The following is a 27,604-nucleotide window of genomic DNA, read 5'->3' on the forward strand; positions in this document are numbered from 1 at the left end:
GCAAAACATATTTCCTTATTATGCCCCCAACCACCAAAACCCAAGAAAAATTATACATCAATCTGCATTTAGAGTTCTTAAGTTCTCTCTCTGGAGGTGGATGTCATTTTTCATCATGAGTTCTCTAAAGTTGTTGTAGATCATTATATTGATCAGAGTAGCAAAATCTTTCACAGCTGGTCATGGTTACAATATTGCTGTTACTGTGTACAATGTTTTTCTGGTTCTGCTCATTTCACTTTGTATTAGTTCATGTAAATCTTCCCAGGTTTCTCTGAAGCTATCCATTCCCTTCATCATTTCTTATAGCACAATAGTATTCTGTCACATGGGGGCAGCAAGGTGGTACAGTGGATAGAGTACTGGGCCTTTAGTCAGGAAGACCTAAATTCATATGTGACCTCAGACAGTTACTAGCTGTGTGACCCTGGGCAAGTCACATAACCCTGTTTGCCTCAGTTTCTTCATCTTTAAAATGAATTAGGGAAGGAAATGGCAAATCACTCCAGTGTCTTTGCTAAGAAAACCTCAAATACAGTCATGAAGAGTCAAATGACTGATCAACAACAGATTCTATCATAATCATAAACCACAACTTATTCTGTCATTTCCCATCTTAGTTTCCAATTCTTTGCTACCACAAAAAGGGCTGCTGTAAATATTTGTGTACATATAGATCCTTTCCCTTGGGATCCTGTTTTTCTTTTCTTTTCTTTTCTTTTTTTAGTGAGGCAATTGGGGTTAAGTGACTTGCCCAGGGTCACACAGCTAGTAAGTGTTAAGTGTCTGAGGCCGGATTTGAACTCAAGTACTCCTGACTCCAGGGCCAGCGCTCCTGTTTTTCTTAAAGTGATAAGGTAGACCTTCTTAAAGCCTGTTGTTGGGAACATTTCTAAGTCTGATGAAGAACAAGAAACAGCGAAGTCTCCAAGCCATAGGGAAATAGGTTTATTGAGAGAGGGATCCTGTCTCACAATAAAGCCAATCTCAAGTCTAGGATCCAAAGACACCGAGTAGTGTCACTCAGCTGCTTTTTTTATACCCAGATTTTAGACAGACTCCTCCCAGAAATACCATTTAGACTACATGATTCAAGTGATATATGTACAACAAATCCTCATTGAATATTGGAAACCTCAGTCTTATGCAAAATTATGTAATCCAATTAGTGCATTCACTATAGTGGATTCTATATACAGTGCTGAAAACCACAGTTGAAAGAATTAGATAGTGAAATCCATCAACTCCATCCACTTCCAAAAGTAATTTTTCTCAAGTTCTGATTGGTCCAGAGTAACTATTTTTAGTAACCACATTGGATTAAACTAATGGTTTCAATTATGTGGTTTCTGCATCAATTTACCATATGGCATATACATAAACTCTACTAATATCTGCTTATTCTATTATCATTTGCTTAAACTACTAAAGAATATCTAAACATACTAAATCACAATTTGTAGTCTAAGTACTGATTATTACCATGGTTAAATCTCTTATATTTAAGGGTTGGGTAAAATCTCACACTGTCTTATTAGTTCTATTACATTTTCATAACTGTATGGGGGGTCGGAATTAAGGGGAAAAGAGGTATTTTTTTAGTTAAAAAATATGAGTATTCCCATTTTCTAAATGAGGAAATGCCTCAAGCTCAGTGAGACCAAATAATTTGCTCAAAGCCAAAAAGCCAGTAAGTCATGAACCTAAGATCTTTTACTCCCAAGGCCATTCATTGCTCTTTCCATTCTGTCTCATCCAGAGCTTTATTTCCCAGATTATAATGAGAACCTTCTTTATTACCTCTTTTCTTCCCATATCAATTTATACTATCCAAAATTGTTGGAATATTATTTTTCCAACACTTTTCATTGTGTCAATCACCTGTTTTAGAACCCATGGGGTCTCCTTTTGTGTCAGAGCCACACTAGATTCAGTCTAGCATTTGTTATAGGAGTTCAGTTCCTTCTTGCTGAACTGATATGTTTAGGTAAATACAATCTTAGCCTCTATTAAGAGAGACATACTGTACAGAATGAAGGACATAATAGTTCAACTGTTTTCTGTCCTGGTCAGAGCACATTTGGAGTATTTTCTTCAGTTCTCAGTGCTATGTTTCAGGAAAAACATTGATTGATAAACTGCATCACATCTGGAGACCAGGAGCTTCATGAGATTCTAGAGTTGAAAAGAAACTGAGAGGTCATTTTATCCATTTCTACATCATTTTATATAGTTGATGGCCACAAATAAAATTTTTTTGGAAGATCAGTTGGAAGAATTTTTCCTTGGGGGGGAGAGGATGTAGGGGAGCTATGATAGCTTTAAGTGTTTTGTAGAAATATATAAAACAGGGATTAGTTTTTTTGTTTGTTTGGTGGGGTTTTTTTTGCTTAACTGAGAAGACAAAACCCAAAGTAATATGTGAAAGTTGTGGAGAGGCAGATTTCAGATCAGTGTATAAAATTAAATTTTAAAACCCTTCCTAACAATTAGACCTATCCAAAAATTGTTTTGGAAGATACTGAGTTGTCCTTCCCCTACTACCCCCTCTACTACCCCCCATGGAAGTCTTCAAGCATAGCCTGGATGACTTTTTCTGGGATATTGTAGGGAAAACCTTTCTTTTCTCCCTTCCTTCCTTCCTTCCTTTCTTTTTTCCAGTTATATGTAAAGTTAGTTTTCAACATTCATTCTTTTTTTTTTTTTTTTTAGTGAGGCAATTGGGGTTAAGTGACTTGCCCAGAGTCACACAGCTAGTAAGTTCAGTTAAGTGTCTGAGGCCGGATTTGAACTCAGGTACTCCTGAATCCAGGGCCGGTGCTCTATCCACTGCGCCACCTAGCTGCCCCTTCAACATTCATTCTTATAAGATTTGGAGTTCTAAATTTTTCTTCCTCCCTCCCTTGCCTCCCCCCTCCCCAATACAGTAAGCAATCTGATACAGGTTATATATGTACAATCACATGAAAGTTATTTATAGGGAGAATTTCTAATCACAAATGGATTGAACTGTATGTCCTCCAAGACCCCTTTCAACTTTGAAGTCCTGTCTGATTGTGTGTCAGTGGGCCAAGAATTAAAAAACCAAGCCATTCAACAAATGGAATAGGCAGAAGCCAAATTACTAAATTGGAATTTGGATTAGGATCTGGGGTGAAATAATAGCCATACAAAAATGCATATTAAATGAATGAATTAAAATAGTTGTTATTGAAAGTAAAAGGAAATGCTCTTCATTGTTTGTTCTAATTAAAGATGTAATTTTGATTGCCTCAAATAACTTTACTTGAAAGTATTTTATGTATTAGTTTTATAGTAAAATATCTTTTTCATTCAGTATGTAATGCAGTTGAACAGAAACCTCAACCAGCAAATAAAACCCAAACCGGAGCCAAGGACACCTCTGTTCCTTGAGAAAACATCTTCAAGTCAAGCCAAAACAGTTGTTCATGAGATCAGATCAATTTCACTTCCCAACCTACCTTTGTCTGAAATTTCAAATCAGAAGGAGTTGAAGAAATTAGAAACTACATCAATAGTTGAAAGCCTAGGAGGAATGGGGAGAGAGTCCAAAGATGAAAAGCAGTGGAAAGAGATGAAACTACAGTTGGATGACTTACCAGGAATTTTGGCCCGGCTATCCAAAATCAAACTTACAGGTACATTTCTTATTTTTACTCTACTAGGTCACTTCTTTATTTTCATGTTCATCCCCAGTTATATAAAGAGATAATTTTGCTTAGTATATAGCAAAATAGTTCATTAAAATTGGTACTCTTTTAATAGTTTTTGTTTTTCATAGAACTTTGATATAAATCTGAATATGTCTTGAATTTTTTGATAGATTTCAAGGCCACTACCTAAAACTATATTCTCTTTTTTTTTTTTTTTTTTTTGGTGAGGCAATTGGGGTTAAGTGACTTGCCCAGGGTCACACAGCTAGTAAGTGTTAAGTGTCTGAGGCCAGATTTGAACTCAGGTACTCCTGAATCCAGGGCCGATGCTCTATCCACTACGCCACCTAGCTGCCCCTATTCTCTTCTATTTAATATAAAAATGTCAGCATGTTAATTCTTATCTCGGTTATATTTCTAGTTCAACTTTACATTAAGGAAGCATTTGAGATAGAGGCCTCTTATATTTGAGTTTCTGTATAATAATGGGAAAATAGTAAATTGTTGTAAATAGCACTTGCTACCCTCAATCCATATATCTGGTTCACTAAGTGTAGTTCTAGGTATGACAACTCGTTAAGAGACCTGTCTGTCTTGTTCTTGATATACCCTGAGGGGTCTTTTCTGCATTAACTTATAGCCTAAATGTCTATTTATTGTCCCCTTTTTGGATTCTAGTCCAAAACAGATTGAGAAGAGGGGAAGAATAAAATGGGAGAAAGACAAGTTTGAATCTAGGTATTCTTGGGGACAGAATGGTAGATAATGAGAACATCTGAGTCAGTATTTCACAGTTGTGAAGCTTCCTAGAGCTTCTTCAAGTACAATTGGCCTGAATGCAAGGCAATATCTAATGAACCAACCAAACAGATCTTGTTTCCTCTGTGTACTTAGAATGGATTCTGGCTTATTTTGAATAGAGCCCTTGACCTGAGAGGTTAACAGAAAGCCAAACTTGCTGAGTGGTGTAAGGGCTATGAGCATCAAGGATCCAGTCAAGGCGGTCATGGATGACAAAAAAATGTGAGGAGAAACCTCTCAGTTAGATTCAGAAAGCCAGTTAAAAGAGGAATAAGGAAATGATCTCTTTGCAAGGGGATTTTCTGAGTTCAGGGAATAAGCAATCAAGTTTGGAATTTAATTAATGCTATAGATCAATAGCATCAGATACTAGAATGAGGATAGATACTAGAATGAGGATAGATCAGATACTAAAATGAGGAGAAAAAAGAAATATAAGGGATGCCAGTCCTGAGAAGCAAGGAGTTAGGTAAAGAAAGATGTCAAATTAACTACAAAGGACTTATGAAGGAAGATACTATCTGTACCCACCCAGAGAATCTTTTTTTTTCCTATTCTGTGTTAAGGAAATGCTTGTTTTATTTCTTAAGTTCAGAATAAAATAAATATAAAAAAGAAAACAATAAAATAATAAAAAAGGAAGATGAGTAACAAGTTATATACAATCTTTGAGCAGAAAGATTAGTCACACAGCTGGCTAGGGACCTTTAAGAGGTTTGGCCTGAAAGTGATGATGTTGATGACTCACTGTTGAGAAGACAGGCCATCATATCAAAAATTTCACCCCACAAAAAGGTGTCCCAAACCCTGGACTTAAGAAATATCCAAAATAGTGCCCCTTCAGTTTTCCCACCTTTCTTTCAGTGTCCTGAAATGGAAACTTTGGAATCATACTTGACTTAACTCTTCCCTTTTCTTATCTCTTTCATTAGAAAGAGCATAGATAGAATCTCATGGGCTAAAATTTTGTTGGGGATATAGAAGTATGGGTAACTATCAAAAAATGAAATTCTGAAAGAATTTTGAGGAAGAAGAAAGGCTGTCTAAGAAGAGGCTGAAGCAGATGCATAGGAAGCTCACCAAACAGCTTAAATTTTTAAAAGGCAGGTAAAGGTGGGTATAGAGTTAGGTGAAAGAATGAATCCAAAGTGTTTTGTATGTACCTCTAAGAATAACCTCAGGAGGATGAAACTTCAGAATGAGCTGAAGGTGATAAGGAAAACTAAGGACAACAGAAGGCAGAGCTATTGTACTCTTATTTTGCTACTCTTCCAAGGAAAATAATTTTTAAGACTAAAAGAACAGAAGAAAGAGGGCAAATAGGGAGCTGAGACCTAACATAAGTAAGGAAATAGTAAGAGAGCACCTATTCAAGTCACCTGGTCCAGGTGAATTACTTCATTGGATACTGAAATAATTGGTAGATAATGACTCCATAGTGATCTTCAAAGATCATGGAGGATTGGAGAACTAATGACCTGATTTTTGAAAATGGAAAGAGAATAACATCTGCAAACTATAAGCCATAGAGCTTGATCAATTCAATTTTAGAGTATATTAGTAAAACTATGATTAGTAAATATCTTGAAAAGGAGACTGTTTACAAAGAACCAGCATGTAAAATCAATAACAATCATTGGCAGACTAATTACATTTCTTTTTTTAATGGGGTTACTGTTCTAGATACTGTTACTCTAGATTTTAACGAAGCATTTGATAAAGTCACTCACAAGGTTCTTGAGGACAAAATGAAAAGATATTATTTAAATTATAATACATTTAGATACATTCAGAACGGGTTGACTGGCCAGACCTAATGAGTCATTATAGTTGAGTCAGTTTTTAAGGTGTTCTTCATTAGAATTGTCTAGGGTTCTATGCTTGGTCTTGTGTTGTTTGACGTTTTGATAAATGATTTGGACAAAGATGTAAATGGTATACTTATTATTTTTATTTTTTTATTTTTTTTTTTAGGCAATGGGGGTTAAGTGACTTGCCCATGGTCACACAGCTAGTAAGTGTCAAGTGTCTGAGGCCAGATTTGAACTCAGGTCCTCCTGAATCCAGGGCCGGTGCTTTAACCACTGCACCATCTAGCTGCCCCCTTATTATTTTTATAAATGACAAAAATTTAGACACACTGGACAAAGTTAGAATTTTAAAAGATCTTTATAGGTTAGACTATTGGTGTGGATCTAATAAAGTAAAACTTAATAGGGACAAGTATAAGTTTTATACTTGGGTTCAAAACATCTACATCACAAGAATAAGATTGGCAAGGCAAAACTACATAGAATTTTCTCTGTAAAAGATTTGGAGATGTTAGTGGACCATAAGAGCTATGTGAGTCATTAGGGTGATATGGCTGTCAAAAAAAGGATTATAGAAGTATTAAGTCAGACATGTCATCCAAGAATTAAAGAGGTAATAGCCCTGCTGAACTCTGCCCTACTGAGACTATATATGCCCTAGTAAAACCAATTGATTCTCTCTTCAGCCACTGAAGTAATTTTTCCAAAGTATGGGTTTGCCCAATCATGTAATCTCCCTATTCAGTAGACTTCATTGTCTCCCCATTGTCTAAAATGTTCTGTTTGACCTTCAAAGTCCTTCATAACCTAGCTTCCTCCTACCTTACCCCCCACCATATACTCTTCAATCCAGTGACAATGGCCTCTTAGCTATTCCATGAACAATACACTCTGTCTCTTAGCTCTGAGCATTTTTTCTGGCCATCTCCCATTCCTGGAGCTTTCTCCCTCCTCCACTCTGACAACTAAAGTTTCTGTCTCCCTTTAAGTTACTGGATGCCTTCCTTGTTAGTTTTTTCCTATTCTGAATAAAAGACTGCTAGCTGGTAGAGTGCCTGACCTGGGGTGAAGAAGACTTATCTTCCTGAGTTCAAATCCTACTGGTTTGTATAATGATGGGCAAGTCACTTCATCCTGTTTGCCTTACTTTACTCATCTGTAAAATTAGCTGCAAAAGGAGATGTCCAACCACTCTAGTATCTTAAGAAAACCCCAAATGGGGTCACGAAGAATTGGACAAAACTGAAAAATGACTGAACGACAACAAAAAATATATAGCTTGCTATGTGTATACTTGTTTGCATATTGTCTCCCTCACTAGATTATAAGCTCCTTGAGGGCAGGGACTGTCTTTTGCCTCTTTTGCATCCCATTTAGCACAATGTCTGGCACATAGTAGGTACTTATTAAGTGTTTATGAAATTGAGAGTTTTCAGAGGATGGCAGCCATGATATTGAAGAGTTGAGATTATGCCATGTGAAGACCATTCCAAAGAACTGGGGATAGTTAGGCTGGAGAAGAGAAGATTTTATAGAGCACATGATGATTGTTTTTCAGCATATGAAGGCCTTTTGGGTAAAAGGGAGATTTGACTTTTTCTACCCTGCTTAAGAATGTAGAACTAAGAGCACAGTACATTGAAGTGTTAAAGAGATTTGTCAATTTAGATTTGATTTAAGGAAAGTCTTCCAAGTAAGGAAAGTTATCCAAAAATGAAACTACCTGCCATTGAAGGATACAGCTTCACTCTCATTAGAAGTCCTTGTATTTTAGTTTTTTCAATTTATATACATTTATTTCCTTCTCTTCCCCCTCACCTTCCTCACTGTACAAAAGAAAAAAGAAAAAAAAAAGCAAACTGTTATAATAAGTATGCACGGTCAGACAAAAAAATTTCTACCTTGGCAGTGTCCAAAAATATGCCCCGTTCTGCTCCTTGAGTCCATCACCTCTCAGGCAGTAAATAGGGAGCCTGCATCATCATTGGTTCCTTGGAATCATGGTTGGTCATTGCATTGAATAGGGTTCTTAAGTCTTTTAAAGAAATTGTTCTCTTGGTTTTGATCACTTCATTCTGAATCATTTCATATAAATATTCCCAGGTTTCCCTACAACTGTCCATTTTATCATTTCTTATAATATAATAGTATTCCATTACATTCACATGCAATAATTTATTCACTTACCACATAAAGAGATGCTATAAATATTTTTTATACATATGGGCCCTTCTTTCTTTGATTTCTAGAGTATAGGCCTAGTAGTGAGTGTTATTATTGGGTCAAAGGGTATGCACAGTTTAATAGCTTTTTGAGTCTTTTTCATATTTATATATGCACATGTATATACATACGTAAATATTTCATATAAATGTAAAAAAGTTCAAATTATGTTAAAGAGTCTTAATTATTAATACCCCATTGACCCAGCAATCACACATAAGTGGCAAGAATATCAGTAACAGAAGTTTTATAACTTTTTTTATAACAAATTCAGATCTTCACCAATAATTCATTTATATTCCTAACTTCCTACAGCCCTTGCAACATAATTTATTTCCATTTTTACCGTCTTTACTAATTTGATTGATGAGATGAAATCTCTGAGTTGATTTAGTGATTTGGAACAGTCTTTCATATGAAAATTGATAGTTTCCAATTATTCTAAAAACTGCTTATAAAGGCAACAAAGTAATGTTATCTCTGCTGTGAAATGAATGAGAACCTGAGAGACAGAGTTTCTTGGCAATTAATAATCAATTTATTAATGAATCTAGCCAACAATCAATAAATTGGTAGTTAGTAGTTTCTTTCAGTAACCAAAGACACCAAGGGAGACCTGAAACACCTTAAATCCCTTCTGAAAGGGAACTTGCCTGACATGTGAAAATCAACCCTGATTGGTGGACATTTAAATGAGGAAGTGGGCTAAAAGTCTTCAGCTCCTTCTGCTGAAAATATGTCTTGGTCATGAGACTTATTTGCCTCAAAGCAAAGGGCAAAGGGAGCCATCTCCATCCAAACCACTCTAGCTAGTTTTCTCCTTCATGAGCTGGGTTGCCCTGAACTCTAATGGAGGGGACTAAAAATTGGGGGTTCCTATTCCACACAAAGGCTTGATCAGACTGGATTCTGTTTATACTCTAAATAGACATTGTTCTGGCAGTTGGGAGGAGTCCTGCACAATTTCTAAGCATGTGCCTTGAGGGGTAGGAGCAAATTGCATCATTCAGCCATGCCCTTCAGAGGCTGACTGACCTTTTCAGGGGATGGGTTTTAATAGGAATAAGAGGAAAAAGGGTGTAATCCAAATTAATAATTAGTTATTAATATCATAGTGTAATAGTAATTTCTCTAATTATAATGAATAATAAATAATGAATTTATAATGAATGAATGCTCAATTGAGCACTTACTTTGTACAAAGTCCTATGGAAAAGCTGAGGATACAAGTAGAAAGTAAAGCAGTCCGTGCTTTCAAGAAACTCACATTTTAATGGGTGAGAAAACACATGGAAAGTTTCAGTTAGAAACTGTCAGAGTAAAAAGGTGCAGTTGTTTTTAGGCTGTATCAAGCATATGTTAAAACCTCTCCTTTAATGTCTTTGCCACTGAAAAAATTATATCAATTTCTGATATTGAACCATTTGGCAATGCCAAGGATTATGGTAATAATTTTCTTTTCTGGGTCTTCAATAGTTTGGCTATAGCACCTATAGGAGCTGTTGCTAGGCTGCATCTCCAAAGGACTTCCTTTCTAGGATGAAGGCTGAGCTAGAAACATAATCATTCCCAAGGTTCTTGGGCTCAGGGACATGGGAGCCATTAGGATCTGAGGGAGGGATGATACTTGTCAGGGTATTAGTGGCAGCACATGCTGTTGTCCTGTCTCTCTTTGAGGATGCCTTACTACTTGAGGTAAGTTGGCTTGCCTACCCTTTGTGTGGCAGTTGACTGGCAGCTAGTTGGGAAGGCTGCCCCCTTCTCCATCAGAAGCTGCTTCCAGAGAAGAGAATAAAGAGATCTGGGCTGGAAGAAGTACTAGTAGCCTGCAGTGGGCTCCTTTTTTTATCTGACTATTGGTGGCATCTGGTCAATAGTTGTTAATGAGCATGGTGGGTATTCTCTCAGCCTCTGGGAGGCTAAGCTAGAAGCAGGTCTGTTGGCTTTGGGAGATGCTTATACTCCCACAAGCTCTTGGGCTTAGGTTCCTGAGCCATCTCCATCTGGGTCTGAGGGGAGACAGTGTTCAAGGTAGTGGGGGTGGCCTGATAGTCCCTACATATGTTGCCACCTGTCTCCCTTGCCTTGCTGCTTTTGCTAAGCTGGCTTGCCTGCCCTGTGTGTGGCAGTTGATGGGGATGACTGGCCTCATTTCCACAGGAAGAGTTTCCTTGAATGATGGCTATGAAGATTTAGCTGAAAGCAGGACTGGTGGCCTAGAGCATGGCTTCTTAAACTTTTTCTACTCACACCCCTTTTTGCCCAAGAAATTTTTATGCAACCCTGGGTTTGGTTTATACATAGGGTTGCATAATTTTTATGTGACCTATAAAATAGGCATATGTTACCTTTTACTGTTGCCAGTTTTTTTGCAACTTCCACATTCAGTTACGTGACCCTTTATGGGGTCACAACCCACAGTTTAAGAAGATAAGGTCTTGCTGCCACTCTTGAAAAACTAAGTTCAAATCTCACTTATGATAATTATAACCTCCTTGATCTCACAAGGCATTTAGCCTACTGGGGTCTATGTTTCCTCATTTATAAAATGAGATAAATCACTTTTAAGGTCCTTTGTGACTCTGGATCTATAATGCTGTGTTCTAAATAATATGGCTATTATTGGGGAAGAGTGGATCTTCATCCTATATATATCCTATATATCTGGGTAAGTTCTCATTAGATCATGTCATATATCTCTTTGTAAGATTTTTTTAGAGAACTTTGATGCCAAGATTCTTTCCTCCTTAGATAGGTTCTCTTATTCTAGTATTATTAATTTTTTTGTGCAAAAGGTTTTAAAGGAGGAGGCAGAGTCAAGATGGTGGAGTGAGAGGTCACAATTTCCCAAACTCCCCCCAAATCTCTTCCACAACAACCACAGAAAATGCAACAAACTGAATTCTGGTCTGGAAATCCAAGAAAAAGTCACAGTGAGTCATTTTTGTAGCACAGGGTAGCTTAGGAAAATAGACAGGTCTAAGGAAACTGAGGTGGGGCCTGTCCAGGAGCACACCATAGAGGAAGGAGCGCTGGGTGATGGTGTTGGCATTACTGGAAGGGAGCACAGCAGAATTGCTCAAATGGTAAAAAGGGATATAAAACCTCATTAAGGAACTCCTTAAAACTTAGAATTGTTCAAGCAGAAACTAATGATTTCATGGTTCATCAAGAAATAATGAAACAAAGGAGAAAATGTGAAATATCTCAAAAGAAAAACAACTGACCTAGAACATAGATCAACAAGAGATAATTTAAGAATTATCAGACTACCTGAAAGCCACAAGCAAAAAAAAAGTCTTGACATCATATTTCAAGAAATTATAATGGAACACTGCAGATATCTTAGAACCAGAGGGCAAAGAAGAAATTGAAAGATTCCACTGGTTACCTCTTAAAAGAAATTCAAAAATGAAAACTCCTAGGAATATTATAGCTAAAATCCAGAACTTTCAGGTCAAGGAGAAAAGACTGCAAACATCCAGAAAGAAATAATTCAAATACCATGAAGGCTTATAATTTGATATTCTGGAAGGCAAAAGAGTTAGGATTACAAAAGAACTTACCCAGCAAAACTGAGTGTAATCCTATGGGGGGGAATGTGGACCTTTAATGAAATGAGGACTTCCAAGAGGGCTTTTCCTGATGAAAATAGCAGAGCTCAATAGAAAAACTGACATTCAAACACAAGACACAAGAGAAGCAGGTTAAATTGTTTATATTTTTTTTTTTTTTTTTTTTTTTTTTTTTTACGGGGCAATGGGGTTAAGTGACTTGCCCAGGGTCACACAGCCAGTAAGTGTCAAGTGTCTGAGGCCGGATTTGAACTCAGGAACTCCTGAATCCAGGGCCGGTGCTTTATCCACTGCGCCATCTAGCCGCCCCTGTTTATATTTCTATATGCAAAGATATAATATAACATATAATCCCTAAGAACTGTATCATCATTAGGGCAGTTAGGAGTCTACTTAGAAGTCATGGATGTGATTCTGTTATGTTGGGATGATCTCAAAAGAAGAATTGTAGGATAAGAAAGAGGGATGTATTGGGAGAAGGGGGAAGGGAGAGAACAAATGGAGAAAATTATCTCACAGATGGCTGTTTGTTCTTCGTTTTCAAAGAGGACCAATGATGTCACAGGTGGTGTCTTGACATGCATGTGAATTGGATTTAAGTGAGGCAGAGTTGCACACTCTTTCTGAGTCATCAAAGTCCAGTGGCAAGACAAAAGTCAAGACAACTGGCAATGGCCCAAGATTCAGTGAATGATCCTGGCATTTTTGATCCTGACCAAGCACCTGCTTTAGCTACCTTCATGGCCTTTATAACTAATTGTTCTCATCATTGTTCCATTAGAAAAAGTCTTCACAAGCTTGGGGTAGACATCCCCTAACTCATCAACAGGTTAAAGGACTGTCAGTTACACTCAACCTGGGTTAGCCTGTCTTGCCAAGACGGTTTACCAGGTTGTGACCACTGTGCAAGCCACAGCTTCTTAGAGGTAAGAGTTGGGTGAAGGTGGATACCAAAAGTGGATGAGCAACCCTGAAAAGGACTCAGCAAACCCTCAAACTAGAGATACAACTCTTCCCTGAATACTCCATATACCCCTATCTCACATGAAAGAAAAGAACAAGGAAGAGTTTATATAATGAAGGGGGAAATGTACGGAAGAGTGGTTATTGCTTGAACTTCACTCTCATCTGAACTGGTTCAAAAAATGAAGAATATGTATGTGCATATGTATATTATGTATGTATTATAGATATAGGTATAGATTTAGATCTAGATATACATACAAAGTTGGGTACAGAAATTCATCTTATCCAACAGGGAAGTAGGAAGAGAAGTAGGAAGAAAAAGGGATGGGGATAACATGGAGGATGGATTAAGGGAAGGCAGTGGTCAGAACCAAAACAGGTTTTTGAGGACATAGGGTGAAACAGAGAAAAATAACTAAAATAAAATAGAATGGAGGGAAAACACACAGCAAACATAACTGTAAATTTGAATGGGATGGACTTACCTTGAAAACTGAAGAGGACAGCAGAATGGATTAGAGCTCCAAATCCAGCAATATGTTGTCTACAGGAAATGTACTTGAAGAAGAAAGTTGCAAACAGAAATTAAAATAAGGATCTGGGACAATCTATTATGCTTTTGCTGAAGTGAAAAAGGTAGGGGTAGCAATTATGAAAGAAAACAGACAAAAAAAGGTGTTTTGTTTCTGACTGCCCCCTCCCTGAATCTGTCCTCCCTTCTATCACCTCCTCCTCTCCCTTTTGCTCTTCCCCTCCTACTTTCCTGCAGGGTAAGATAGATTACTATACACAATTGAGTGTGTATGTTATTCCCTCTTTGAGCTAATTGTGGTGAGAGTAAGGTTCACTCATTCCCCAGCACTCATTTCCCCCCCACTGTATAAGCTTTTTCTTGCTTCTTTTATGTGAGATATTTTACCCCATTGTACTTCTCTCTTTCCCTTTCTCCCTTAATTTTATTTTATTTCTTAAAATTTTATTTAATTTTAATTTTATTAAAGATATCATCCCTTTACATTCAACTCATATCTGTGTCCTCTGTCTAAATATACTCCATCCACCTGCCCTAATAATGAGAAAATTCTTATGAGTTACAACTATCATCCACCCATGTAGGAATATAAACAGTTTAACCTTTTTTTTTTTTTTGGTGAGGCAATTGGGATTACGTGACTTGCCCAGGGTCACACAGCTAGTAATTGTTAAGTGTCTGAGGCTGGATTTGAACTCAGGTCCTCCTGAATCCAGGGCTGGTGCTCTATCCACTATGCCACCTAGCTGCCCCAGTTTAACCTTTTAATAGCATTTATTATTTCTTTTTCTGTTTACTTTTTTATACTTCTCTAGAGTCTTGTATTTGAAAGTCAAATTTTCTATTCAGCTCAGGTCTTTTCATCAAGAATGCCTGAATGTCCTCTCTTTCATTGAAATCCCATCTTTTTCCCTGAAGGATTATGATCACTTTAGCTTGGTAGGTGATTCTTGGTTGTAATCCCAGTTCCTTTGCCCTCCAGAATATCATATTCCAAGCCCTTCAATCCTTTAATGTAGAAACTGCTAAATCTTGTGTTATCCTGACTGTGGCTCCACAATACTTTGTTTCTTTCTGGCTGTTTGCAATATTTTCTCCTTGACCTGGGAGCTCTGGAATTTGGCTATAATATTCTTGGGAGTTTTCATTTGGGGATCTCTTTCAGGAGCTGATCAGTGGATTCTTTCAATTTCTATTTTAGCTTCTGGTTCTAGAATATCAGGGAAATTTTCCCTGACAATTTCTTGGAAGATGATGTCTGGGCCCTTTTTTTTTATCATGGATTTCAGGTAGTCTATTTTCCAGTGAGATATTTCACATTGCCTTCTAGGCCTCCAATTTTTATATCAACACTGACTTATGAGGTTTGCCTCATGGTTTCTCTTTTTCATTATGCCTCAGTCCCAAACAATGCAAATTATTGCAGGTATAAGAGAGACTAGAATATTAGGGAAACTGATGGTCCTTAAGAAATTGGATCCAATTGTACTATATCAGATTGCTTTCTGTCAGGGAGGGAGAAAATTTTGGAACTAAAAATCTTATGAAAACAGATGTTGAAAACTATCTTTACATATAACTGGAAAATAATAAAATACTTTTATTATTTAAAAAAAAGAAATTGGATCTAGGACTCACATTTGTAATCATGGATCCCTTCTACCCAAGGACTGCAAATATTTATAGAAAATGAGAGAGCATTAAAAACAGAACGAGGTAGTACAGTTCTTGATTGGTCAATTCCCAAAGTGGGAAATGCACATGATTGGCCAAAGGGAAATGTCTATCAATCACCCAAGTTTAGTCATCAGGCTTTCTACATGCCTTCAGTTATGAGTGTTTAGTCAGTGGTTAGTCAACAGGATTCTGGGACTTTCTACCAGCATGTTATTAATATTAGGCACAAAAGAACAAAGTAAAACAGGAAACTTTTTCTGGAATACAGTAGCTCTCTGAGTATAACAAATCTCCATGTCTATCCTTAACACACATTAATACTGTCCTATAAAGTTATATAGTATAAATATATTTTATAAGTAATTTAAAAGCAATATAATCATCAATACATGGATTCTCATCAATACATAATAGGTTAAAGAATTCTGACGTACATAATTCTTATTCTAACAATGAAACTTAATTGTATCCTATTTATATAACTGATAGACAATCACTGATACCTGTCAGTAACAATGAACTAAATCTATACTGATCAGATTGAGTAGGGGTATCAAAATTATTCTCAAAAAATAGGTACTACTTATATTTCTAAAATGAATCTAAAAAATTGGAAAAGAAATAACCCTACCAGAATTCTTTTATGAGACAAATATAATTCCCAATTCCTAAAGCTGGGCCGGTGGGGGGGTGGGGTAGGCAAAGAAAGAAAACTATCAGCCAGAGTCACTAACGAATAATGAATAATTTTAACAAAATTCTATCAAACAGGCTAAAGTAACTTGTCCAAAAAAATCATTCATTATGATCAACTGGGATTTGTACCAGGGATGCGAGAATGGTTCAACATGAGTCAATCAATAATCATAATTAATCATTAAGAAAAATCCTAGGGGCAGCTAGGTGGCGCAGTGGATGGAGCACAGGCCCTGGAGTCAGGAGTACCTGAGTTCAAATCCAGCCTCAGACACTTAACACTTACTAGCTGTGTGACCCTGGGCAAGTCACTTAACCCCAATTGCCTCACCAAAAAAAAAAGAAAGAAAGAAAGAAAGAAAAATCCTAAAACACAAGATCATCTCAGTAGTTTCAGAAAAAGCCTCTCTATCTGAAATCAAAAGCAAGTGTGATAAGCAGTATGGATATTCTAGAAACTTTTCTGATGAATACAAGAATGAAGTAAGCATGCCCAATCTCTCCACTATTATTTCATATAGTTTTACAAATATTAGCAATAAGACGACAAAGAAATCAAAGGAATAAAGATAGGAAAAGAGGAAATAAAACTATCCTTTTTTCTGTTGATATTATGATTTACTTAGAAAGACCTAGAGAATCAGCAGGTATGCTAATTGAGACAGTCAATACATTCAGCAAAGTTGCAGGTTACAAAATAAATCTTCAAAACTTTATAGCATTTCTGAATAATAACAAAACCTAGTAAGAAATAATAGAAAAGGAAATCCCATTCTAAATAACTGCAAAATGCATAAAGTATCTGGAAATTTACCTCTCAAACACACACAAAAACTTCTATAAATTTGATTAAAAAGTGCTTCTTAGGGGCAGCTAGGTGGTGCAGTGAATAAAGCACCGGCCCTGAATTCAGGAGGACCTGAGTTCAAATCTGGTCTCAGACACTTGACACTTACTAGCTGTGTGACCCTGGGCAAGTCACTTAACCTTCATTGCCCTGCACCCACCCACCCCCCCCCAAAAAAAAAAAAGATTTTGGGGCGGCTAGGTGGTACAGTGGATAGAGCACCAGCCCTGGAGTCAGGAGTACCTGAGTTCAAATCCAGCCTCAGACACTTAACACTTACTAGTTGTGTGACCCTAGGCAAGTCACTTAACCCCAATTGCCTCACTAAAAAAAAAAAGTGCTTCTTAATGAAATAAAGAAAAATCTAAATAACTGGAGGAATATTTAATGCTCATGGCTAGGTAATATCAATATTATAAAAATAATATTACTATCAATATTAATTTATACTTTTAATGCTCTGCCAATCAAATTACCAAGGAGATACTTTACAAAACTCAAAATATAAAATTCATTTGGAAAAACAAAAAAATCTAGAATATCAAGGGAAATGATGAAAAGAATTAGAGACAAAGGGGGACATAACACTTTGAGCCCTTTAAGTATTATAAAACAACAGCCATCAAAACCATCCAGTGCTGATTAAAGAACAGAGAGATATATCAATACAATAAACTAGATGAGAGATTCTGAAACAATGGAACTCATTTGGCCAGTATTAGATAAAGTGAAAAATAAATTACCTAGGAAAAACCTCACTATTTGATAAAAATTTCTGGGAAAATGGGAAAGCAGTCTGGCAGAAATAAAGCTTATAACAAAACCTTATACTATATTCCATAATACATCTTAAATAGATACACTGATTAAAGATCATACTATAAAAAATTATAAGGCAAACAGATCATAGCTATGGAAAAGTGTTCTCTTCCTAACAAAGAGGTAGAGCAATTGCAAATGATAAAATAGATCACTTTAATTGAAACTGAAAAACTTTTACATCGTCAAAATTAATACATTTAGAATGAGGAGAGACAAAAAGCCAAGAAGGCAAAGGCAGGGACTCACATGAGCTCTCCCAAATTCCCCTCCATATAACATTAACATAATGCATACAAATTGAATTCTTGAGCAGAAGAACCATAAGAAGTTGGAACAAAACAATTTTCTAGCCTAGGACAACTTAGGTAGGAAAAATCTTTTTCATCAAGGTTGTGATCTGACTTGAAACTCAGCACAGGCTATACTGGGGTGCCAGGAGCAGGCCATGGAAGCAGTTTATCAGTGACAGAAACTTTGGGAGCTCTCATTGGTAAGAAGGGTCATTCACGGACCAGAACACAGTGCCAGGAAAGCAGTGACCAAAGCTCTCCTTAAAGTACTTCAGAAGAACCAAAAACCTACACCCCCCCCACCCCCCGAGCTACCTCTGAAAACAACAGCAAGAAAGGGTCCCTCCACCCCAGGAGTAGAGCCCAACTTTAACAAAGTTGTAAGTTAAGAAATAGGCTAGAAAAATGAGCAAGACATAAACTTAGAATACAACAAAGCCAAAGTACATGAAAAGCTTCAAATTAAAGTATGAATTGATTACAGCCCCCCCCCCCCAAAGTTCCTGGAAAAGCTCAAAAAGCATTTTAAAAATCAAATAAGAGAGAGAAAAGAAGAATTGGGAAAAGAAATGAGTGATGCAAGAAAATTAAGAAAAGATTCAATGGTGTGATAAAAGAGGCACAACAAAAACTGAAGAAAATAATTCCTTAAAAATTAGAATTAAACAAGTGAAAGCTTCATGAAACATCAAGAAACAATAAAACAAAATCAAATGGAAGAAATAGAAGAAACTGTGAAATACCTCATTAAAAAAGCAACTGACTTAGCAAATAGATCAAGGAGAGATAATTTAAGAATTATTGGATTACCTGAAAACCATGATTAAAAAAAAAAAAAGGCCTAGACATCATCTTTCAACACATTATCAAGGACAACTGCCTGGATATCTTTGAACCAGAGGGTAAAATAGATATCAAAATAACCCATTGATAAGCTTCTGAAAGAGATCCCAAAGTGAAAACTCCCAGAAATATTAGAGCCAAATCACAAAGCTCTCAGATTAAGGAGAATATATTGCAAACAGCCAGAAAGAAAGAGTTCAAAGATCATGGAGCCACAGTCGGGATAACAAACAACTTCTACATTAAAGGATCACAGGGCTTGGAATATGATTTTTCCCCAGGGCAAAGGAGCTAGGATTAAAACCAAGAATCACCTGCCCAACAACATTGAGTATAATCTTTATGGGGGGAAAGTGGATATTCAATGAAATAGAGGACTTTCAAGCTTTCCTGATGAAAAAACCAAAGCTGACTAGAAAAATGGAAATAAAAGACTCAAGAGAATTATGGAAAGACCAACAGGAAAGAGAAATCATAAAGAATTCTATAAGATTAAACTATTCTGACATGGGAAGATACTTGTAAATCCTAAGAACTTTCCCATGATTAGGGTAGTTAGACATATACATAGGCAGGGGGCAGAGGTTTGAGTTGATTATGATGGGATGATTTTTTAAAAATAAAATTAAGGGATGGCAAAGAGGAATGCACTGGGAGAAGGGGAAAATGAGAGGTAGAATGAGGTAAGTTATTTCACATAAGAGTCATGAAAGAAAGAACTTAAAGTGGAGGGAAAGTTAGGAGGATGGTGGATATTGCTTGAACCTTACTCTTACCAGAATTGGCTCAGAGTGGGAATAACATACTGAGTGTGGTTATAGTGAGTGAGTATAATGGGTATAGAAATTTATCTTGAACTACAGGAGAGTAAGAGGAAAGGGAAAAAAAGGAAGGGGGTGGCTAATAGAAAGGAGAGTGAGGGAAGGCAAAAAGCCAGACTTTTGAGGAATGACAGGGTAAAAGAAGTGGGAGGGAGGGGGGAAGTAAGGGGGAGGGGAGAGAGAAAGAGAGAGAGAGAGAAGGATAAATGGGGGCGGGGAGAGGAGGAGATAGGATGAAGTTAGTGATCACAACTATGAATGTGATTGGGATGAACTAACCCATAAAACAGAAGTGGATAGCAGAGTGGATTAAAAGCCAGAATCCAACAATATGTTGCTTAAAAGAAATACACTTGAAGCAGATCAGCACACACACAGTAGAAATAAGGGGCTGCAGCAGAATCTATAATGAGGTAAAAACAAACCAAAAAATGGGTAGCAGCCATGATCTCAGACAAAACAAAGGCAAAACCATATCTAAAGAGATAAAGCAAAGAAATTACATTGTGCTAAAGGGTACCATAGAAAGTTAAGCAATACCAAAATAAACATTCCCCAAATGCCATAGCATCCAGATTCTTAAAGGAAAAGTTAAAGGAGTAATTAGTAAAATTAAACTACTGGAGGACCTCAACTTTCACCTAGAATTAGATAAATCTAATCAAAAAATTAAAAAAGAAAGAAATTGAGATGAATAGAATTTTATAAAAGTTAGATATGATAGACATTTTATGAAAATCTAATGAGAGTAAAAAGGAATATACATTTTTCTCAGTGGTACATGGCACCTAAACAAAGACTGACCATGTATTCAGGCATAAAAACCTCACAACCAAATTCAGAAAAGCAAAAATGTCAAATGCATCTTTTTCGGATCATAATGCAATAAAAATTACATTCAATAAAGGGCTGTAAACATAGATTAATGATTCACCTGAAAATAAATAATCAATTCCTAAAGAATGAGTGGGTCAAAGAACAAATCATAGAAACAATTGATAATTTCATTCAAGAGAGTGACAACAATGAGACATCTAACAAAATTTATGGGATGCAGCCAAAGAAGTTGGGTAAAATTTTTATCTCTAAACTCTAAATCTCTAAACACCAATAAAATAGAGAAAAAGCAGATCAATAATTTGGACATGCAATTAAAAACAAAGCTAAAAAAAGAACAAATTAAAAATCCTCAAACACCAAATTAGAAATCCTGAAACTCAACCATTGAACAAATAAAAGTAGGAGATGGTTTTATGAAAAAGACAATAAAATAGAAAATCCAGTAGTTAATTTGATTGTAAAAGCAGGACTGAGGGAACCAAATTATCAATATAAAAAATGAAAAGGGTGAATTCACCACCAATGATAATGAATTTAAAGCAATTATTTGGAGCTATTTTGCTGAATTATATCCTAATCTAACAACCTAAGTGAAATGGATGAATATTTACAAACAATATAAGTTGCCCAGAATAACAGAAGAGGAAGTTGAATGTTTCAATAACCCTGTTTTAGAAGAAATATAACAAACCATCAATAAACTCCCTAAGAAAAAAATCCACAAGACCAAAGAGATTCACAAATGAATGATACCAAGCATTAAAAAAAAAATTCATTCCAATGTTATATAAACTATTGAGGAAAACAGGCAAAGAAGGATTCCTACCAAATTCTTTAATGACACAAATATGGTGCTGATCCCTAAATTAGGAAGAACAAAAAGAAAAAGAGATCTCTAGACCAATTTCCCTAATGAATATTGATAAATATTTAAGTAAAATACTAGCAAGGCAATTACAACAATATATCACAAGGATCATACACTATGACCAGGTGGGCTTTATACCAGGAATGCAGAACTGGTTTAATATTAGGAAAATGATCAGCATAATTGACCATATCAGTAACAAAAACAACAAAAATCATATCTCAATGGATGCAAAAAAAGCTTTTGATAAAATACAATATTAATTTTTATTAGAGATGCCAGAAAACAAATAAATAAATGGAGCTTTCCTTAAAATAAGTAGTATCTATCTACTGGACAAGCCAGAAGCATTCCCAGTAAGATGAAGAGTGAAACAAGGATATCCATTACCACCACTATTATTCAATATTGCATTTGTAATGTTAGCTATAACAATTAAAGTGGAAAAAGTATTTTGAGGAAACAAAATTATCACTCTTTGCAAGTGATATGATGGTATATTTAGAGAATCAACTATAAAACTAATTGAAATAATTACCATCAGCAAAATTGCAGAATATAAAATATATTCACATAAATCATCAGCATTTCTGTGTATTCCCAATAAATTCCAGCTAAGAGAGATAGAGAAATTCCATTTAAAATAACTGTAGATATTATAAAATACTTGGAAGTCTATCTTCCATGACAAACCGAGGAACAATATGAACTCAATTACAAAATACTTTTTACCCAAATAAAATCAGATCTAAACAATTAGAGAAATATTGTTTTTGGGTGAGCTGAGCCAATATAATAAAAATGGCAATTCTGTCTAAATTAATTTACTTATTCAGTGCAATGAAACTCTGAAACATATTTTATAAAGCTAGAAAAAAATACAAAATTCATCTGTAAGAAAAAAAAGAAAGATCAAGAATATCAAGGGAATCACTGGCTTTGCAATACCAGATCTCAGACTATATTACAAAATAGTAATCATGTAAATAATTAGTTACTGGCTAAGAAATAGAGTGATGGACTAGTGGAATAGATTAGATACAAAATACTCAGTAGTAAATTCCTATTTGACAAAAATTGCAGGAAAAACTTGAAAACAATTTATCAGAAAATAGGTATAGACCAACATCTCACTGTGTGCCAAGATCAAAATGGGTATATGATGTAGACATAAAATATGATATAAGTAAATTGGGGGAGCATGGAATATTTTGCCCATCAAATATACGGATAAGGGAAGAATTTGTGACAAAACAAGAGATAACATAATGGAAAGTAAAAATGGATAATTTGGATTTCATTAAGTTGAAATCAAATATAGCCAACATTAGAAAAAAAGCAAAAAAACTGGGGGAAAATTCATAGCAAGTTTCTCTGATAAAGACCTTGTTTCTCATATATGTAGATAACCAAGTGAGATTTATAAGAATATGAATTATTTCAGAATTGATAAATGGTCAAAGGATATGAAAATGTAGTTTGCAGATGAGGAAATCAAAGCTATCTAGTCATGAAAAATACTGTAAATCACTATTGATTAGAGAAACGCAAATTAAAATAACTGAGGTACAACTTCACATCTATCAAATTGGCTAATATGAGAGAAAATGTTGGAGGGGATGTAGAAGAATTGGGATACTAATATGTTGGTAGAGTTGTGACCTGATCCAGCCATTCTGGAGAGCAATTTGGAACTGTGCCCAAAGGGCTATAAAATTGTACATACCTGAGCGGGACTTCTGGGGTGGAGCCAAGATGGCAGAGGAAAGGCAGTGAGCTTCCGAATTCATGACACAATCACTCCAAAAAACATCCAAATAAGGCCATAGGAAAATGCCCGGAGCAGCAAAACTCACAGAAGAATGTACTGAAATCATCTTCTAACCAAGAATAGCTTGGAAGGTCAGAAGGAGGGAGCTGCTGTGCTGATACCGGAGTCGGACCCAACCCCACAGTCACCCTGACACAGATCCAGTCTCAGGAAGTCCTCACCAGAGAAGGAGACCCCCAGAGCCTCTGAATCAACTGAAGCACCAGTATTGTCCGGAACTAAGCTCACAGTCTGGTGAGTGGGCTGAGCCCTGAGCAGGGGAGAGACTATAGGGGTCTATGCTGGTGCTAAGGCAGAACTTAGATTTTATACCCCTACTGAGAACCAGGAGGTAGGCTTGAGTAGAAGTGGCCCAGGTGGGGGAGGGGCACAGGCTCATCAGAACTGACAACCACAACACACAAAGCTGGTTGATTAGCAAGTTGGCCTGGGGTAATCTATGGACCAGGGAACAGGCCAGGTGAGTCAAGAACCTGATCCTTCACAAATGAATGATACCAAGCATTAAAAAAAAATTTCATTCCAATGTTATATAAACTATATAATGGTAATGGATATTCTGAAGCTTGGGATACTGCAGCCTGGAAACAGTGCCGCACTTTAAGGGGCTAAAAGTCTAGTAAAAGAAAGGCAAGATGAGCAGACAGAGAAAGGTGAGGACCATAGAAAGTTTCTTCAGTAACAAGGAAGACCAAGGGGCAGCCTCAGAGGAAGATGTCAACATCAGGGCCCCTATATCTAAAGCTTCCAAGAAAAATATGAATTGGTCTCAGGCCATAGAGTTGCTCAAAAAGGACTTTGAGGATAAAATTAGAGAAGTAGAGGAAAAAATGGAAAGAGAAATGAGGGTGATACAGGAAAGACATGAGAAAAAAGTCAACAGCTTGAAAAGTCAAATGGAAAAGGAAGTACAAAAGCTCTCTGATGAAAATAATTGCCTAAGAATTAGGATTGAACAAATGGAAGCCAGTGACTTTATGAAAAACCAAGACACAATAAAGCAAATCCAAATGAATAAAAACATAGAGGGCAATGTGAAATATCTTCTGGGAAAAACTGCTGACCTGGAAAATAGGTCCAGGAGAGATAATTTGAAAATTATTGGTCTACCTGAAAACCTTGATCAAGGAAAGAGCTTAAACACCATCTTCCACGATATTCTTAGGGAAAATTGCCCTGAAATTCTAGAAGCAGAAGGTAAAATAGAAATGGAAAGAATCCACCAATCACCTCCAGAAAGAGATCTCAAAAAGAAACTCCTAGGTATATTATAGCCAAATTCCAGAGCTCTCAGGTCAAGGAGAAAATATTGCAAGCTGCCAAAAAGAAAGAATTCAAGTACTGTGGAGCCCCAGTCAGGATAGCACAAGATCTAGCAGCTTCTACATTAAAGGACTGGAGGGCATGGAATATGATATTCCAAAGGGCGAAGGAAATGGAATTACAACCAAGAATCACCTACCCTGCAAAACTCAGCATTATCTTTCAGGGGAAAAAATGGGACTTTAATGAAAAAGAAGACTTTCAGATATTTGTGATGAAAAGACCTGAACTGAATGGCAAATTTGACTTTCAAATACAAGACCCTAGAGAACCATAAAAAAAATTGGAGCTGGGGGACATACCTGGGGTCGTACAATGGGTCTTGTGTCTGAGGCCAGGTTTTGGCTGGGATCCCCCTGGGTCCAGGGGTGATGATTTGTCCACTGTGTCACTTAGCTAGATGATAACATCTTTAGGGTTAAATTGAGGGGTGAAGGGAATTCACTTGGGGAGGGGGAAGGGCAGAAGTGAAATCCTACATGAAAGTAACAGGAAAAGGCTTATGGAGTGGGGGAAGAGATGGGAGAGGAGCAGGGCAGTAAATGAATTTTATACTCATCAGAAAAGGCTCAAAGATCTTAAACTCATCAAAGCTGCCTCAAGGAGGGACTAGCAGACACACCCAACTGGGTGGAGTAATCTATTTGATCTGGGCAGTAAATGAGCCTAACACTCATCAAAATTGGCTCAAAGACCTCAATCTCATTAGAATTGGCTCAAGGAGGGAATAATGTACACACTCAATTGGGTGGAGTAATCTCTCTAACCCTGCAATAAAATAGGAGGGGAAGGGGATAAAGAGAGAGGGGCAAAAGAAGGAAGGGCAGAGTGGGGGAGGGGACAGACAGAAGCAAATCCCTTTTGAAGAGTGATAGGATGAAAGAGGATGGATAATAGAATAAATATCATGGGGAAGGAAATAGGATGGAAGGGAAACAGATAACAACAGTAATCATGAAAAAGAGAGAAGGGGGAAAAATTGTACAAAAAATATTTATAGCAACTCTTGGTGGAGGCTAAGAATTGAGAATCAAGGGAATGTCCATCAATTGAGGAACGATGGAAAAAGCTGTGTTATATGATTGTAGTGGAATGGACTTGTGCTACAGGAAATGACAAACAAGATGATCCCCAAAAAACCTGGAAAGCCTAATGAACATCTATGTATACTGAAGTGAGCAGAGCTGAGAGGACCTTGTGCATAGTGACAGCAGTATTGTTCAATGAGTAATTGTGAATGACTTAACTACTCTCAGCAGTGCAATGATCCAAGACAATCCCAAGGAACTAATGAGGAAGCTTACTATGCACCCCTATAGAAAGAACTGATAAAAAGAACACTTGTGGATTGTACATATATAACCTGATTGTGATCTTGTGGAGGGGGGAGGAAAAGGAGGGAGGGAGGGAGAAAAATTTGGAACTCTAAATCTTATGAAAATGAATGTTGAAAACTACCCTTACATGTAAATGGAAAATAAAATAAATGTTTGTTGAAAAAAAAAGTTGTGCATACCCTTTGAACCAGCAATACCACTACTAGGTCTGTATCCCAAAGAGATTAAAAAAGAAAAAGTACCTATATATACAAAAATATTTATAGCAGCTCTTTTTTTTATCTTTGGTGGTGGCAAAGAATTGGAAATTGAAAGGATGCCCAGCAACTGGGAAATGGATAAACAAGTTGGGCTATATGACTAATGGAATATTATTGTGCTATATACATAACCAGCAGGAGGGTTTTTAGAAAAACCTGGAAAGAAAGTGAAACGACCATAATCAGCAGAACATTGTACACAGTAAGCTCTTAATGATTTAGTTTATTCTTAGCAATACTACGATCCAACATAATTTCAAAGGACTTATGATGAAAACTGCTATCCACCTCCAGAGAATGAATTGACAGAGTCTGAATGAGATCTAGGCATACTTTTTTAGACTTTTATATTTTGGTCTGTTTATAACATTTGAAACGTAGCTAATATGGAAATTTTTTCATGACAGCATATGTATAATCTATATTAACTTGTTTGCCTTTTCAAGGAGGTGATAGAGAAGAGAGGGAAAAAGATAATTTGGAAGTCAAAATTTTAAAAAATGAATGTTAAAATTGTTTTTATATGTAATTGGAGAAATAAAATACCAAAATATTTTTTAAAAGAAAAAAATAGGGGGCAGCTAGATGGCGCAGTGGTTAAAGCACCGGCCCTGGATTCAGGAGTACCTGAGTTCAAATCCGGCCTCAGACACTTGACACTTACTAGCTGTGTGACTGTGGGCAAGTCACTTAACCCCCATTGCCTAAAAAAAAAAAAAGAAAAAAATAAATACAAGGGAAACTTTTTTAGAGATGTTGGCATTTATAGCTTGCAGAGAGCAAGCTAGTAGATATGGAGAAATCAAAGATTAGATAGACAGTGGAGACAAATAGGAGGAGCAATTTGCTGGAAAAGATGGGATTGGATTAAGGTTGCAGTTAGATTTAGTCACCTTGATAAGGAGAAGTGCTCTTTCTTTGTCAGAGAAAGGGGTTAAGGAGAGATAGTGGGGCAGGATGTCTGAGTATTGTGAGAAGAGAGAGTTTTCATCCAATGGCTTCCATTTTCTTCAGTCAAATATTAGATGTTTCTCAACTGAGACTGTAGTAGGATGGATATGTCCTGGAAGGTTTGAGGAGGGATAAAAATGTTTAGAACAACTGCTGTGGTGAGTGGAATAGTGACTAAGGGGGTATATAAAAGGACTACTTTGCTCCAGAGAAGGCCCAGTTGAGATCATGTAACAATTGTGTAGTGCACCCATTCAGCACTGTTCTATGATTTTCTCCAATACTATTCAGCATTGCAGGTATAGGAGTAAAGGCATCTAATAATGGGAATAATCCAGAGTTGGGGTTGGGCCAGGTATGATCAGCCAAAAGAGAACATGTCAAGGGAATTTGAGCATAGACAGCTGTGTAGAGTTGAATTGATTGACCAGGCAATCTGGATTGGGAAGAAAAGAAAGTTTAGCTGGTGTAGGGTTGGTACCTTGGAAAAGAACTGGGAAGTAGGTCAATTGGATGAACACAGTAGGGCTTGGCTTATAAGGTAGAGTGAAATTTGAAATGATTAAAGGCTAAGACCAGATGAAGGCATTTCAGAGTAAATGAACATAGAAGTTAA

The 27,604-nt window shown here is 36.6% G+C and overlaps 1 protein-coding gene across 1 annotated transcript in view; it reads left to right on the forward strand.

The window, feature by feature from the left end:
• LOC122725854 (protoheme IX farnesyltransferase, mitochondrial) overlaps positions 1-27,604 on the forward strand; it is an 81,890-nt gene that overhangs the window by 6,614 nt on the left and 47,672 nt on the right. Inside the window, exon 3 of the mRNA XM_043963201.1 lies at positions 3,338-3,659. Within this exon, the coding sequence (XP_043819136.1) occupies positions 3,338-3,659 (322 nt within the window). The remainder of the gene's footprint in view (positions 1-3,337; positions 3,660-27,604) is intronic.

Source organism: Dromiciops gliroides, chromosome 4 (assembly GCF_019393635.1).
Source record: "Dromiciops gliroides isolate mDroGli1 chromosome 4, mDroGli1.pri, whole genome shotgun sequence".
Lineage (NCBI taxonomy): Eukaryota > Metazoa > Chordata > Mammalia > Microbiotheria > Microbiotheriidae > Dromiciops > Dromiciops gliroides.